This window comes from Urocitellus parryii, chromosome 2 (genome assembly GCF_045843805.1).
Source record: "Urocitellus parryii isolate mUroPar1 chromosome 2, mUroPar1.hap1, whole genome shotgun sequence".
Lineage (NCBI taxonomy): Eukaryota > Metazoa > Chordata > Mammalia > Rodentia > Sciuridae > Urocitellus > Urocitellus parryii.
The window spans coordinates 179,163,434-179,179,490 of NC_135532.1; the positions used below are offsets into that span (position 1 = coordinate 179,163,434).

Genomic DNA, 16,057 nt, shown 5'->3' on the forward strand with positions numbered 1-16,057 from the left:
AGACCAGAGGTCATTATAGCATCTCTGGAGCCATAAAATTGGAATTGGAGATATAAAGAAAGACTTTGACTTAAAAAAGAATACCATCACAATTAAGGGGTGTATTAAAGAGAGTAATTGATGGGACATTTGCCAGCTTTGAATTAACTAAATTGAGCCTGAATTTATAAAAGTGCTGGTTGCAGCAAAATGAAACCATCCTTCTCCAGTGCAGTGAGACAGTAATGTTATCCCATTTTGATTCATTTCAAATTGGAGCTCTTCCCAACTTTAATTTATTTGGTTGGTTAAGAATGAAATGATGGTTACATTGCTATCTGAAAGACTATCCCTCGGTTTAAGAGAAATGGAAAGTGTTTTCTCTGCTTTTACCTGCCTTCTATGTTCTTAGCCTAGTAGGATTAATTAATCCTGGAATCAAGAAATTAAGCAATAAATTACAGATGTTCAACCCACAGCTTTTGCATTCCAAGTCTTTTCCTTATGCTTATGTGTGTGTTTGAGTGTGTGGGCATGCATAGGAATGCTTGCTTTTAGTGAAATGGGCAAGTATGAGATATATTGATCCAGTTTTTCCTGCCATTGACTATATAACCTGTCACTTCTCCAAGTACTAAATCATGTTGACAGGACCCATTACATTTTATGAATTTTTTTCCTTATCTAGAAGATTCATAGTTGAAGCACATTTGATTTAAATGTGAGCTCTGCTGCACTGAAATAACCGCCTTGAGTTGGAAAGTCAGTTTCTCTGCTAGCAGGGAAGAAGATTTTTAACATGAAGATTTTCTCAACCCCTTTTTGCTTTGGACTAACTTTGGTGTCTGTGATGATCTTTTTAGAATCAGTGCATGGATGGCCATATCTCACCCAAGGTATGTGCACATAAATCTAAAATCCTAGAAGTGGGTAAGTCATCCTAACCTTCCCCTTTATATCACTTTGATTTTCAAAAATCCTTATTACAATGTGGATATAAGACAAAAAATATAATTTAATTGACAAACCTCCCCTTGAAAAGTTGCTGTTCTGAATCAAATGGAATCTATGATGTTTTCCTTTTAAGCAAAGTAAGTAAAATAATGTATACCAAATCAATTTTACTCAACATTGTACTAAATTAATTTCATTTACACTTAATTTTTTTCTAATTGTGTGGCATTTATTTTTTGTGTAACAGTATTGTAGTCAATGACAAATTCAATGCATATTCCTTCTCCATCTTGAAGAAAGGAGATTTTCATTCTTCAAGGTTATTAATGAATTACTTATGAAAGAGAACATCTCAAGGAAAACTACAATAAGATAAAAATGTATTTGCAGGAATTTAGGAATAATAGTGGAAACCATGCTTTTATAATTATGTCAAAATGAATCCTAATGTTATATGTGACTAAAAAGAACTAATAAGAAAGAAAAAAAATAGTGCATGGGAAACCATAGTACTTTCAGGAGGGCAATGTTAACACCTATATTATGCACTGACTATATTTATCATATTTCTAGCAAATTTATGACAATTATGATAAATGAAATAATTTATGACATTTGCAATACCATGACAAAATTAATGAAAGTAAGTTTCTGCTGTTATCATATCATAATGTGATCTTTCTTTAAAATTTTCAGTGCATTGTATAGTAGAAGTAGCTCTGAAAATAAGTAAGGCTAAATTTTGTGCTGATTTATTAGGCAATCAACCTTATTGAAATATTTACATATTTCATATATAAAAATATATATTTTATGTTTTAAAAATAGTGACTTAAAATGTAATAATAATGTTCTTCAAATAATATCTCTTCTGGATTAAATTCTGTTTTTTTTTTTTTTCATCTAACTGATGTCCTTGTCAGGAAGGACCTCCTTTACTCTTTCATAGAGGGATTCAAGACAGAATGTAATAAATTTTGTCCATGACACCAGATTGAGAAAAGGGATCAAGCTTCCCACATTTGGATCTAATTCAATTTTACAAGAACTTGTTACCTCCAATGTGGTTTTAAAAGTCAAAGAAAATTGGAACAGTTCTTTTGAAAACAGAAATAAATTTGCATGTATCTTTTTATTTATGAGAGTTTTCACTTTGAAAAACAGATATTAACAGAAACTTAAATAAAATTCTGGGAGTCAAAGATTCTGGATTTTATTCATGGCACTCACTTCTTATCTTTGTTTATCCAGTCAAAATCTTTATACTTGGTAGGTCTCTTTCTGCAAAATACTTAGATTTCTAATATTTTTAACACAGTGTAAATGTGAGGGAAAATATGGCCATTTGTTGAGAACTTCACAAAATTAAGTGTAAGTTAGTGATAACTAATTGTAACTTCCAATTTCAGATATATGTAAAATATATTTTAAAAAACTAGTTCTATAGTTTTACTACATTACAAATCAATAATATTCTTACCTTGGAATTTCACACAGTGATTTCCTTAACTCACCAGAAGCATCCTGGGAACATCTATCTCTGACATCCTCTTTGATCTCAGTGTCATCAAATATTAATGAGGAAGATTAAGTTTTCTTATTAATATTATTTTATGATCTAAATTGTTCAAGACTAGAGGGAGCTTCTCTCCCTACACAAATGTCTGAAAGTTACCAAGTATTTCAAGCCAACATTTATCTGCTGATATTGACTATAGAGCTTTCTCTCTATGTGGTAGATAACATCTAAGACAAAGGGCATTCTCCTTCCTGCCTTTATTTCCTGGGGCCATATGAAAGTGTGCCTCAGTAGATAATCTGAAGTTGGAAAAATCCCTTACCACCAAGGTGAAAGAAAGAATGATCAGAAGTATGGAAAATTTAATTTTTGTTATATTATCATTTTGAGAGCTTCCAAGTTTCTTTCTGGTAAAATCTCTTGACTCTGTTCAGTTAAAAGCTTCACATGAAAAGCAAGGGGATAACTAAAATTTTTCAGATTTAGTATGTAGAGAGTGGCAATAAGTCAATATTTTCTGTGTATTTGCAACATCACTCACTCTAGCAGCTGAACAGTGTTACCATCCTTTATGCCAAAGGTCATCTATGCTCAGATCTTTCATAAGCAAATACTTTATCAATCTTAATCTGCTGTTCGAAGGTAGAAACATTTTTAAAGTACATGTTTTCTATTTTAAAGCTATGTGTTTTAAAACTAAAAACAAAAGTAAGACAAAGACTTATTTTCAGTTGTTTTTCTTAGCCAATATTTTTCTTTACTTTAGAAATAAAATGTTCAACTTCTTGAAATAAATTTTGTCCTTAGAGATTCCATTAAAAGATGGTTGTCTTTAAAAGTGGCAAAAAGAACTTCTGAGGACAAATAGTCATGCAGATATAGTCACTAGAAGCAAAAATGATATAGGCAAATATATTCATTTTGTTTTTTTTTTTTAAAATTCCACTTACATATGCAGAGAAATGAACTGTGCAGTAAGCAAATGAAAACTTAGGTTCATATTTTCCTAGTTATCTTCCTCCTACTCTCATGAATTTTCCAAATTGAAAGCAATTAATCTGTTTCTCTTATCTCAGCCTAACAGTTCTCTTTCTGAAACAGTAGTCATTGTCATCTTGCTTTAAAATACACCTTTTTTCAATCAAATGAAAACATTTTAAAGATTATAATTTAACATTTTAAGGAATGATTAGAATAAAAGGCATTACCTAATCATATCTTTTTCTTAACCATCTCTTGAGGATCTTTGTCTAATTAATGTTGAGCAAAACTTACATTAATATTCTGTTAATATTTTAAATAGTCAAAAGAAAAAAAAAGTCTCATGCAGATAGTTTCTAATCTATGAACCAAAGGAAACTGAAGAACTGAATCACAATTAAGTATCTTTGGTCAGTGCAGAAAACTTTGATGATGTCACTGGCCCCAAATCATCATTTTCTTCCTTTAATTAGCCACTTCGTTCAACAACTGACATTTTTTAGACACAGGGAAGACAGATGACTTACAGAATACAGTCAGGTTATGATCCAATCCTCTAACTAAATCTGTAGTACTGTCACTCCTAACCTTCAACCTGGGTAACCTAGCTTTGGCCCACCCTGTAGCAGTTATTATGAGGAGAGAAGGAAAGGGGGAATAAGCCTGCAGTCATTAAAGTTCATTGCTATATCTAATTATTATTTCAATGGCATTATTAGTCGAAATCTTATCAAATATTCCATATTTTACACCTTGAATCAAGTTGTTGTCCCAATTTCTACTCCAGAATAAAGACGTTTGTAGTTCTGAGAGAGTTGCAAGTAATAAATGGCTGTGAGTAAATCAAGAAAAATTGAAAGATGTCAATATGAAAAAGTAGGTAGCATTTCAATTGACTTGTATTTAAATATACATATCAAATCAAATAAAAATCAAATGTTATTATTTTCTCTTTAAAACAACTTTTAGATTTTTATTTCTTATGTTAAATGCAGTAACATAATATTTCAAAAACACAAATTATAAAGAGGGAAGTACAATTTACCTGCAATTTCACTACTCAAAATAACACACACAAAGGATTAGGGTACAATCTTCCATGTAATTCTCTCTCACATCATCTCTCTCTGTTCATATATAGTCACTGATTTATAAAATGGTCTCTTTGAATTACACATCTCTCTACATCTCTATTATGGTGAATATATACATTGAGAGTTGCCAGTGCAATCCACTTAATTAGAAACAATTTCAGTGACTGACTCCAATTGGAAATGGTGGTGTGTGATCATTACAGGAAATGAACTGTTTCTACATAAAAAAGATATGAATCGTGAGGAACTATTATGGACTCTCCTGAATAAAAAGTTTGATTTCCAGAGGCCCTCCAACACTGGTGAGTTAAGAATGAAGTCAAGATTTTGCTATTAAACAATCTATTCTATCTTCAGACCTGCTCTTTCATTTCTACTGGGGAATGTAGCTCAGTGGTAGAGTGCTTGCCTAGCATGTACAGGCCGTAATGTGTCAAAAAAGTTAACAATTAAAATAATAATAATAATAATAGTAATAAAGATCCCTCATATCCCTACACTGAAGGCTTAAGTGTTGCTGTTGTTTCATATTTATGCTGATAGCCATGGAGTTACTATTCTGCTATATTTGAAGGTCCTAAATGGAATTGCAATTTGGAAAGTGGCTGGCATGGGGACTATAAATTAGGAACTGATGGTACATTAACTGAGATTGTTTTCCTTTGTAGTGTATTTACAAATATGCACCAAACTGCTTTCCAAGAAATTATTGAGATTTTGTCAGAAATTTAGCAAGTCTAGAAAATGTCACAATACAACAATGTGGTACCCTCTCATACAACATCTGCAGTAGACTTTTTTAAGGTTTATATATATATATATAGGACAAAATATTAGCTAAAAGAATACTTTAGGGCTGGGAATGTAGCTTAGTAGAGCATTTGCCTAGCATGTGCAAGGCCTTAGGTTTCATCTCTACTGCAAAAACAAAGAAAGAGAAAGCATTAATTAATACTCTTTAATAAAGCAAGATTTTAAAGTTAGAAGTAAGGTATTCCCACTGGAGAAAATTAACAAAATTACAAGAAAAGATTTTGAAATTATAAAATCGGGAGAGTTACTGTTAGTATTTTGGGTGAATTTTCTTTCCCAAAGAAATTATTTACATGTAGAATTTGTATCTGCTCTTTTGATTTTTTCTTTTAATATTTTCCATGTCAGTAAAATTATAGGAGTTTATTATAAAATAGTCAACGATGTAACTATTGATCTATGTTAGAAAATTTTGTGATTAATGTTGGAAGGAGATATTTTCTCATGACTTAACTGATTGAACTTTAATATTATGGGTATTGAAAAACACATTGAGTTTTTATATTAGGAATTCGTAGGTAACCTCAAATCATATGAAAAAGACCTTTGCCTTCCATGTAAGATTTTGAATGTGTGTCTTGAAGTGATTAAATATTTATTGCAGTGTCCATTTTTCATATGACAAATTTTTTTTTTTACAGATTTAGAACTGGCTAACAATTTGGGAGAACATAACCAGGTGAGAATGTGTAATACTTAAACATTCAATTTTAATAACAATTATAAAACAATTTTTGTCACATAATTTTTTTTAAAAATTATTACTACTAGCCAGGTGTGGTGGTGCACACCTATAATCCCAGAGGCTTTGGGGGTCTGAGACAGAAGAATCACCAGTTCAAAGCCAGCCTCAGCAAAAATGAGGTCCTAAGCAACTCAGTGAGATCCTGTCTCTAAGTAAAATACAAAGTAGGGCTGGAAGATGTGGCTCAGTGGTAAAGTGCTCCTGAGTTCAATCTCCAGTAATGGCCTGCCCCTGGAAAAATTATTAATACTGTATTGTGAAACGTTGTTCCTGCTGGAGGAAGAGTGAAACCAATATTTTTTAGGAACTGGTATACTATACAACACAAAACAATTAAAGTACACTATACAACACAAAACAAAACTATGGCTGTATGATCTTAAGTATAAAATGTTTAGAAATCTAGATTGTAGTTTTAGCTCTCTAGTTACCCAAGTATGAGAACTTGGGCCAACTAAAATTCTCTAGAAATCTCATCTGTAAAATAGGAGGCTAGAAATTGGTGTTTCTTCTAGTTATTATTTTTGAACCATGGGAAATTTTTTCCCCCAACAAAATGTTGTGTGTTCTGTCTATGAAACATCTAAGAATGGAGCTACTGTAATTCAGGCAAATGGCTTGGAGAGACCGCAGTGTGGCCTTCTTGAAAGGGAGCCTCCTATCAACCCCATCTTCTCCACTCCTTGGCATTTTATGAAGATGGTTTGAAAATCATTGAATTGCATGATTTCTAAACTCTCTTGAAAACAATTGGATGCTATTCCATTATTCTGTGAACTGTGTTGTCCTTGAGGAGAGAGAATTATGCCCACCATTCTCTTCCCAGCAGCAAGGATGTGGAGACATGAGTTGGTCCAGGCTGAACCCTATTTTGGTAGTTGTGTCTTCAGGGGTTAGGCAACTGGCAAGCTTGTTGAAAATTCAGACAAGTGGAATTTTGGATTGAAACCTTAGATTCTCAAAATATTTCTCCCTTCCTTTGAGAAAGGACAAAGATTTCAGGAAATCTAGACTTTCCTATAACTATTTGGAACTCCTTGAAAGGACTTCTCATTATAGGTGACATAAAATCAAGAGCAGCTACCCAGACTACATTTCCCTATGAATTGACACTCAGAGTTGCCTTCTTTCACCAAAGCTCTATTTCTTTGCATACCTACCTGAGTTGTGTACCTTTTTCAGACAGCCTCTAAATGCAAGTTTCCCATTTTTTTTTTTTTGAAGGGGAGTGAGAATTGAGCCCAGAGGTGCTTTATTACTGAACCACATCCCCGGACCTTTTTCTTTCTGTTTTGAGACAGAGTCTTGTTAATTTTCCCTCTTGTGATCCTCCTCCCTCAGCCTCCCATTTCTTTGGGATTACAGGCATGCACCCCCACACCTAGCTCCTATTATTTTCACGGATATCTTTTGCTTAATTCCTCTTATTCCTTTCCTCTTTTTCTCTCTCTTCTTTTCTTCCATCTTTCTTTCTATTTCTTGCATTTGTTTTTTCTTTTCTTCAATGGAGACTACAGTGGTGGTTATTAAAGGCTAATTAATTATCTTTTAAAAATCTTAACAGCTAGAAAAACTCAAAGAACAGCTTATGGAGGCAAAAGATGCTGAGCTGTCCTATGCTATAGATGGTCTATCCTCTGCCCATCCTATCAAACGAGGTAAGCTTTTATTTGAAAGTTTTGTAACTGACTTGTAAACTGTTATTTTCATAATTAATTGTGAGATGGAAAAGATTAAGTGGATATTTTCTAATCTGACGGTAGTGATCAAGATCAAGACTCATATTTTTGAAAAGCAATTCTAATGAGAGTGTTCCCCTGGAATGAATCTGAGCTTTGTAATGGTTGGACGGTCATACTTACCAGGTTTCAGTGAAAAGGGTACCTAATGCTTAAAACTTCTGGTTTACTGTTGCTATTTTGGCCTAAAAATCAATCCCAGGTGGTTCAAAAATAAAAGTAGTTCAATTTTCAGTTAATTCAGATCTTCAGACCATTTTCCTTTATGAGAAGGGAACCCCACTGCTGTAACACTTGCTCTGAACTCCAATGTTCATTCATAACAGTTAAACTTACCCAGATTCTTTTGCATTACTCTAAATTTTCATAGTTTTTCCAGGAAATTCTTGATTTTGCTGACTCAGTTCTTATTATTGAAAAAATTAAATGTACTCTGTCTATCCCCATCCATTATTGATGTGAAATTTCTTAGGGTACATATATATTTTAATTGTCTCCTTATTCCAGATGTGAATTTAAATTTTATAAAAATATCTTTTTATAATACTACTAAAAGGAAAGAGGATAAACTAGTATCTATGAACTTAGCATATATCACAAGTTTTATATTTTCCAAAATAGTCTAGGCATTAGCAAGACAGTCAGCAAGACACACTGGTAAATGTGTGCAAGTTTTTTTTCTGAGTTTACATCAAGTCTTACCTATGTTCGTCATATTCCCTTCACTTTGTGCCTATTGTGTAGAACACATGGTGTCCACACAGCAGAATAGAAAAGGAAGGAAGTAAACTGCTCTTAATTGTAGGAACTAAGTCCATGATCCAATTCTAACTTTATGAGATTGGGGGCACCTGGGAAATGTAGAGAAACACAAAGAATAGTTGGAAAGTTCTATCCCTATCTTGAAGAGCTCTGCCTCCACACAGTCAGTCCTTTGTTATCTTCTTAAAAACATAGATCCCCTTCATCCACTCCCATTAGAGACAATTCCAAATGCTTTTTACTGGGGCCACAAAGCACCAAGAACAGGCATTGGGTGTGGTGCCTAGTCTTCACTAAACACAACATGTCTACTCTTTATTTACGGACATTTTAAACTAAAAAGACAAGTTATCCACCCCATGCAAACCCAATAATTGGCAGAGGAACAGGGAAAGTATAACCATATTCAATAATCTCATTCATAAAGGAGGACAGGAGATAAACACTGTCTGGAATGGTGGCCTCTTGCAATTTGGAAATATCTTGGGGCAAGTATTGTGAAGGACCCTGCCCTGAGGATGGAGAACGGTTTCTTGATTAGGGCTTGGTGGTTCTCAGGAGAGTTCCTTTGATGGTTGTTTGGTTTCCCTTGGCTCCATCTTTTTTGAAGTTTTGGTTTTTCCATTAATATCCCTGAATGCATGTCTCACTAGAGGGAATATTCCTTCTTGTGAATCACATGCTTTTTTGGGGTCTTTTCAAACTCTTACAAGGTTAGAAGTATGAGCTTTGTTTCAAAGGGCCAAAGACATTTTTGTTTCTAAGGTTTATGACTTCTTTTTCAATGACACTTTTCACAAACTTAGAGAGCTTTTCCACTGTTTTCTACATAACATATCATATCTTTGAACTATTATAATTTTTTGCATTCTTACCCCAACTTAATAGCAGCTGCCTTGAAGGTGTCTGGAATAATCCTTAAACACTGCATACTTAGTCTGTGTGTCCACCCCCGACCCCCAGCTCTTTATTCCAACTGATATTTCCTGAGTCTATCACTTGAAGTTATTTTAAAATTTCCTTTCATAGTGCTTGGGATCTAGAAGCTGTTGGCTTTTTTGTCATCTCAAGACACTGTACTTCTAATCTCTCTTTAATCCAATTTTATTTGTTGACAAAGATACCAGTTCCTTCCTAAACTCATCAATCTCTTGCTAGTTTTTGCTAAATGAATCCCCAAATAACCAAACATATTTCTTATTTTTCTATTTTCCATTTTTTTTTGTCTAGAAGATCAAGAGATGAATGATTTGAATTCCAAGCTATTACATATGCTAGCTTTACCACATATTTGACTGTTTTGTGAAATGGCTCTTAATTTTTCCAAAACATAATATCAGTTTCATTTTCTGCCATTAGTGAGTTGCTGAGACTGTGTCATATTTTATATATTTCTTGGAGAAGCATCTTACTTTGAGTTACAATTTGGATATTGAAATATATTATATTAACAAAATATCCTTAAAATAAAGAGGTGTGATGTCCTCTAAGTTTTTTTTTTTCTGATTTTACATGAAGTCTTGCCTCTGTTCATTATATTCCCTCCACTTTGTGCCTATTGTGTGGAACACATGGTGTCTTGTGTCTACACAGCAGAATAGAAGAGGAAAGAAGTAAACATGCTTTTAATAGTAGGCACTAAGTCTATGATCCAAATCTAACTTTATGAGATTGGGACACCTGGGAAATCTAGGGGAAAGAAAAAGAAATCGTTGGAAAGTTCCATCCCTATCAAAGACATTTTGGGCTTATTATGTCATGTGTAACTAAATTGCCGTAGTAGTAATTTGAGGAGATCATTGGATATATGAATTTGGAATTTAGGAAATTAACCCAGATTGGAGATTTAAATTTGGTATTTATTAGCATCTCCATATTGGGCATTGTGATGAGACTACTGAGAAAATGATTCCAGGTATAGAGAGAACATATGCAAAGGCCGGGGTCTAGGTGTCTCCAAATTTAGAGATTGGACAGATAAAAGGGAATTAGTTGAAGGGACTGAGTAGGAGTAATCACCACAGAAGGAGGCAACAAAGAAAATGTGCCCAGAAGTCAAATAAGAAGGGGTTTCCAGAACGGAGACTAAAGCTATGATAGATGCAATAAGAATTGATACCTTCCAGCTCAATTTGGCACCAAAAGAATGTCAATGACTTTGAAAATAATTGGTAAACTTTTGGTTAAAGAAATCATGATTAATGAACTAGAATCCCTGACAGCAGACAATACTTTTTAGGAATTTTGTCATAAAGGGTAGAAAAAATTGGGAGATTAGCTAGAATTACTTGTTTGAGAGCCTCAAGAAGCTTTTTTGTTTTTTCATTTTTATGCAAGGGGTATTAAAACATGTTTGTGTGTCATAGTAAATAAGTAAATATTTATGGTGATGAATGTATGAAATAAACTCACAAAAACATAGCCCACATTATGTGCAAAGTGTGTATTATTGGCATAAGTAGAAAGTGACTACCACATAAAACAATATGCGAATGTGAAATGGACCTAGAAATCCAGGTTTCAGCAGTAGGAATGTACACTTGCTATGATATATTCTAACTTTTAAAATTGTTTAATATATAGTTAATGGATAACTGTTAAAAACATAGTCGTGTAATACCAAGCATAGCATTAATAATGGGAAATTGATTGAAATATCAGGGGACACTAGGATGAGGGCTGGAGTTTTACTTCATGTAAATGATAAATGATTGTAATCATTGGTGAGTTGGCTCTATGGCAATACCCCTCATGAGCAATTCCTTTCAACTAGGTCCAAAATTTCTCCAAATTGTATTGCATTACACATGCAGTCGAACTGCTTATGTGGTATAAGTATGTCTTGGCTAAGTGTAGTTTTATATTTTTCTGCCAGATAGAGATATTCAAAGATCTCTGAAAGGACAGAGAGCACAGTGATGATAACTTTCCAAGGCATACTATAAAAAGAAAATTGGATTTGTGGGCCAAGCTCCTCAGTTTCATGTCTAAAAATAGACTTCTGCTTTCACAGGGGTTTGAGTTTAGTTTTGTTTAAAGAAAGCTGTGGATCTTGTAGAAATGAGAAGTATACTCTGAGTATTATGCCATACACTATGTATATGTGGTGCCAAGCACAGGTGTTTTTAAAGTGAGTTTAGTTGGGGAAGGAAAGCTGGGCAAGCAGATAGAGTTTAATCATTTATTTCAGAGAGTGGCTAAATTATACTATGGGTTTTTTAATTCTTTTTCATTGTGCATCCCATTATTTCTTAACCAAAGACTCATCTCTCAAAGGTTTTATACACATTTAGATAGAAGGAAACAAAAGAAATTTATAATTAGCTAGATGAACCTACTGTAAGAAACATGATAGATCAGGAACAGCCCATGGAAGACTTAAAATGATTTATTTGCATAGTTAAGGATTAAAGTGATGCTAAATTTTATTTGATTATTCTGAAGCACAATTTTATGATCACAATTTGAAGGCTCAGTGTGATAAAGATTGAATTTATTTAAATATCACTTGGTGGTTTGCAATGCGATGTTGAAACTCTCGTTCTTCGTCTTTTCTCAGTAAATAAAAGCAAATTTAGCACTGTGTTTTACTTATGTGACTTCCTCTTTGAGATTTCAATTACATAAAAGAGTGAATTTAACAGGTCATCCTACCATGTTCTCTGGATTGAATTACATGCCTTGTAATGTATAACAGTTATGTCCAATAGAACTTTCTGTGATGGGACCATTCTCTAATTTGCATTATCATTCTGGTAGACAATGGCTTCGAGTCACTCACTACCAAGTGCTTGACATGCAGTTGGTATAATGGAGAAGCTGAATTGTTAGTTATTTAATTTTAATTAATTTAAGGATAAAGCTAGATACACATAAAGTTACTATATTGAATATGCTTTTCACAAAGCAGTCCCTCCTACTCCCTGAAGTACACACATTTTATTAAAATATAAGGTTTCATAAAATACCCTTCTAATAAAAACATTTTTTTTCTTTAGCTTGCTTTTGGAAATACTGTGTCTAAAGCTTTTTCTATGGATGCAAAAAAGATAAGAACGGCAGACAAAGATCTATCTATATGTCTATTTACAAAATCTCTACTGCTTAAAGACTGCAAGTGTTTCAAACATAAAGATGCTGTGGCATTTTTTCTGCACATTATTTTTCTCACTTTGTTACTAAGTGGGTTCCAATGTACTTAATGTTTATGTTGTGAATAATGACAGATCACTTGCATTGGTGAATTGCATGTGACTATTAAAATGACTTTTGAGCTGAAGTTGAAATTGCTGTATCTATTTATGTTTTCATAAATTCATTGCTTATAGTTTTGTCTTATGATGACTGCAGTTAAAATATTTTAAAAAAGCATCTTGGAAAATTAAAATAAATTATATTGTATCAATTTATGTGGAAAATATGAATTATTATTTTTTTATGATTGTGCTGGTCACCCTTTATTTTCTGTTAATTTGAACAATTGTCACTGAGACTATTGAAAAAAAACATATATTACTGACAAGCAGAAATGTATTATTTATTGGACTCTAGGAGAAGTAGTGCTGGATGTCTCTTACAATAAAATGTAAGAAAACTTTCTTACAAAACAATATGTCTATTAATTTTCAGCTCTGTTGCCCCTACAACATTACAAAACTATTTGAGACTCCCAGCATGCCTGTAAGAGGATAGACCTAGTGTAATAAAAACCACCAACCAAAGACCAAAGAGCTCCTTGGTTTTCCTTTGTTATATTTTTGTTTCACACCTACTTTTTCTTTCTTCTTTTTTGGTACTGGGGATTGAACCCAGGGCCTTATGCATGATAGGCAAGCACTCTACCACTGAGCTACACCCTCAGGCCTTGTTTCCTGCCTATTCATCAGGCTAGTTTTGCTTACATCTGAGAAAGCTTATTTAACCAATCCAAGGTTGGAAATTTAGTCTGAATTCTGTCTGCCACCCATACTGGAACAGAGGTATTATCAAAGAAACTAAAGAATTTAAATGACTTGACTAGTATGTGGTAGCTGACCAGATGAGCTCACACACATTCCCTTACTTTACCATATGAGGAAGAAATGAATTTTTATCTAATCATGTGTGGTTCTTAAAGATAAAATCTCAAAAGATGACATGAACAGTTTTTCTTAAGCCCCTCAAAGTAAAACAGTACATAAAACAGACTAATTTTAGCAACTTGCCTATAATGCTACCAATATACTTGCTTAGGAACTATTCAAGTGTACATTAATAAATATTAGTGGCACAGTAATGCCTGAAGATGTTTCCATGTATTTACAATAGTTGTAAACACAAATGTACTTTTACCAAAAGAAAGATGAAAAATTCTTTTATCATCTCATGGTTATTAACTTTGGAAAAGCTGAACAATATTTAAGTATCTTAAATCTTTGGGTATAAAGAAATAATGACATTCACAAAGTTTTTGATGCCTCTTCTTTTTAGAAGATTTTATTATTTTTTTTCAATAATTTCTTTAAGAAATTTAATTCCCTGAAGATATCTACAGTCTAAACGTACAATTGACAGCTTTTTTGTAGTATAAATTTTAAGATAATATAGCCAGGAATCAATGTCCTCTCATAAAAAGTTGGTTATGTAATTGCACCAGCAGGCAGAAATCCATGTTCACATATTCATTTGCATTATGAAACACTGCATGGGGGCAAGGAGTTAAAAAGGTAACATATTATTTCAAACTAAACAATCCTTCAAATTTGTGGCTTTCCAATGAAATGTAGTTAGATTTAGTAATAAGCAAGTCCATTGAACAGAGAAATGAAATGAGTTTCATGTTCTTAACTGAAAGTGATGTCTTAATTTATATTTATATTAGAAGAGGATCCTATTTAAACTACGATATTGCTGACTTATTTTCTATTTTGTCTGAAGTGATAAAAATTAAAATATGAAAATGAAATTATAGATGGGGAAAAATTTTTTCTTCATTAAAGTTTTGTGTATATTAGACAGGCATTGCATATAAAAATAAACATCAGCGAATAGATTGTGATGTCATATTTTATTTAAATTGGATGTCATAACTCAATCCATTTGTCAAAGCACAAAGTAGCACCTAGTTGCTTTAGATGCTTACTAATATTCAAATGGGATAAAATGGAAAGAAGGAACTTCCCAGGAATAGGGAACATTCCCATAGTTCATCAGAAGGCTGGGGAAAGTAGATAGGAGAAATCATTATTTCTTTTAATTAATTTTATTGGTTCTCTTTAGTTATACATGACAACAGGATGCATTTTGACATAATTATGGAAGCATGGTATATAATTTGTTCTAATTCAGTTCCCAATACTTCCTCTTCCCTCCCCCTCCTTCTTTCCTCTGTTCCCTTTTTTCTAATCTACTGATCTTTCTGCTATTTACTTAGTCTTTCTTTTTTTAATTAGTGTCTGATGGATGTATCTGATGATAAAATTCACTGTGGTCTATTCATATATGTATAAAGGAAAGTTGTGTCAGATTCATTCCACTGTCATTCTATATCCCATCCTTACTCCCTTTCTTTCATTCCTCTTTGTCTATTCTACTTATCTTTATTCTATTGTTTTATAAACCCATTGCCTTATTTTGGATTAGCTTCTATATATACATAATGGAGTACTACTCATCTATAAAGAAGAATGACTTTATGGCATTTGTTGATAAGTGGATGAAACTGGAAACTACATGCTAAGTGAAATAGACCAGTCCACAAAAGTCAAAGGTTGCATATTTTCTGTGATCTGTGGTAACCATTACTTCTTAAATAATCCCCTCAAACTTTGAGCCCTGTAGAATATTTACCCAAGTGCTACTGATAGCTAAAACAAGAACTAGCTAAATAGCTAAAACAAGTATGAAGAACATAATTGATTAGCTTTCTCAAAATTAATTTCTCTTTACTGAAGCTCTCTATTGCAAATAAAAGAAACACTCATTTACTGTTTTCCCTAAACTTTGAAGATTTTTAAGCAATTTGAAAATTTCCAGAAAAACTGAGAAGTTTTATGCAAAACAGCTATGTGTTCTAAGTATCCACCATTATTTCTTTTACCTCTTTTCAGATCTTCTAAATTGGGTTTCTAAAAAGCATGTTGGATAACTAAAAATTTGTTTATTTTTTAACTTAGGCCAATCATCCATTCAATTCTTTTCTAATGTATTTTTGTCACCATGCTATTTCTTTGAGTTTATTTTGCTCTGTGTACCATACAAGTATATTAGGTCTGTTGGAAGGTGAGTTTTGCGAGAGTTTAAAGGAAGAGTGTTCTACAGATGCTATACACATTTCTGCCAAATTACTCATGCTGTTCCATGTTATTTTTGTATTTTGAAAGTATCTCCAGCACACAATGCTTATACACCTAAACTGCAGTGACATCACACTTTTTACTGAGAACTGAATTTTCGAAAGTGCAAACTCTTATGCCTTGATAGGTCAATTAAA

General features: G+C 32.9%; 1 protein-coding gene across 1 annotated transcript; it reads left to right on the plus strand.

Moving 5' to 3' along the window:
• The first annotated feature begins 778 nt into the window (after nucleotides 1–778).
• Uts2b (urotensin 2B) lies at nucleotides 779–12,610 on the plus strand. Its single transcript, XM_026382488.2, has 5 exons — nucleotides 779–875; nucleotides 4,731–4,829; nucleotides 5,982–6,019; nucleotides 7,650–7,743; nucleotides 12,585–12,610. The coding sequence occupies exons 1-5, from the start codon at nucleotides 779–781 to the stop codon at nucleotides 12,608–12,610; spliced, it is 354 nt and encodes a 117-aa protein (XP_026238273.2).
• The last annotated feature ends 3,447 nt before the right edge of the window (nucleotides 12,611–16,057 follow it).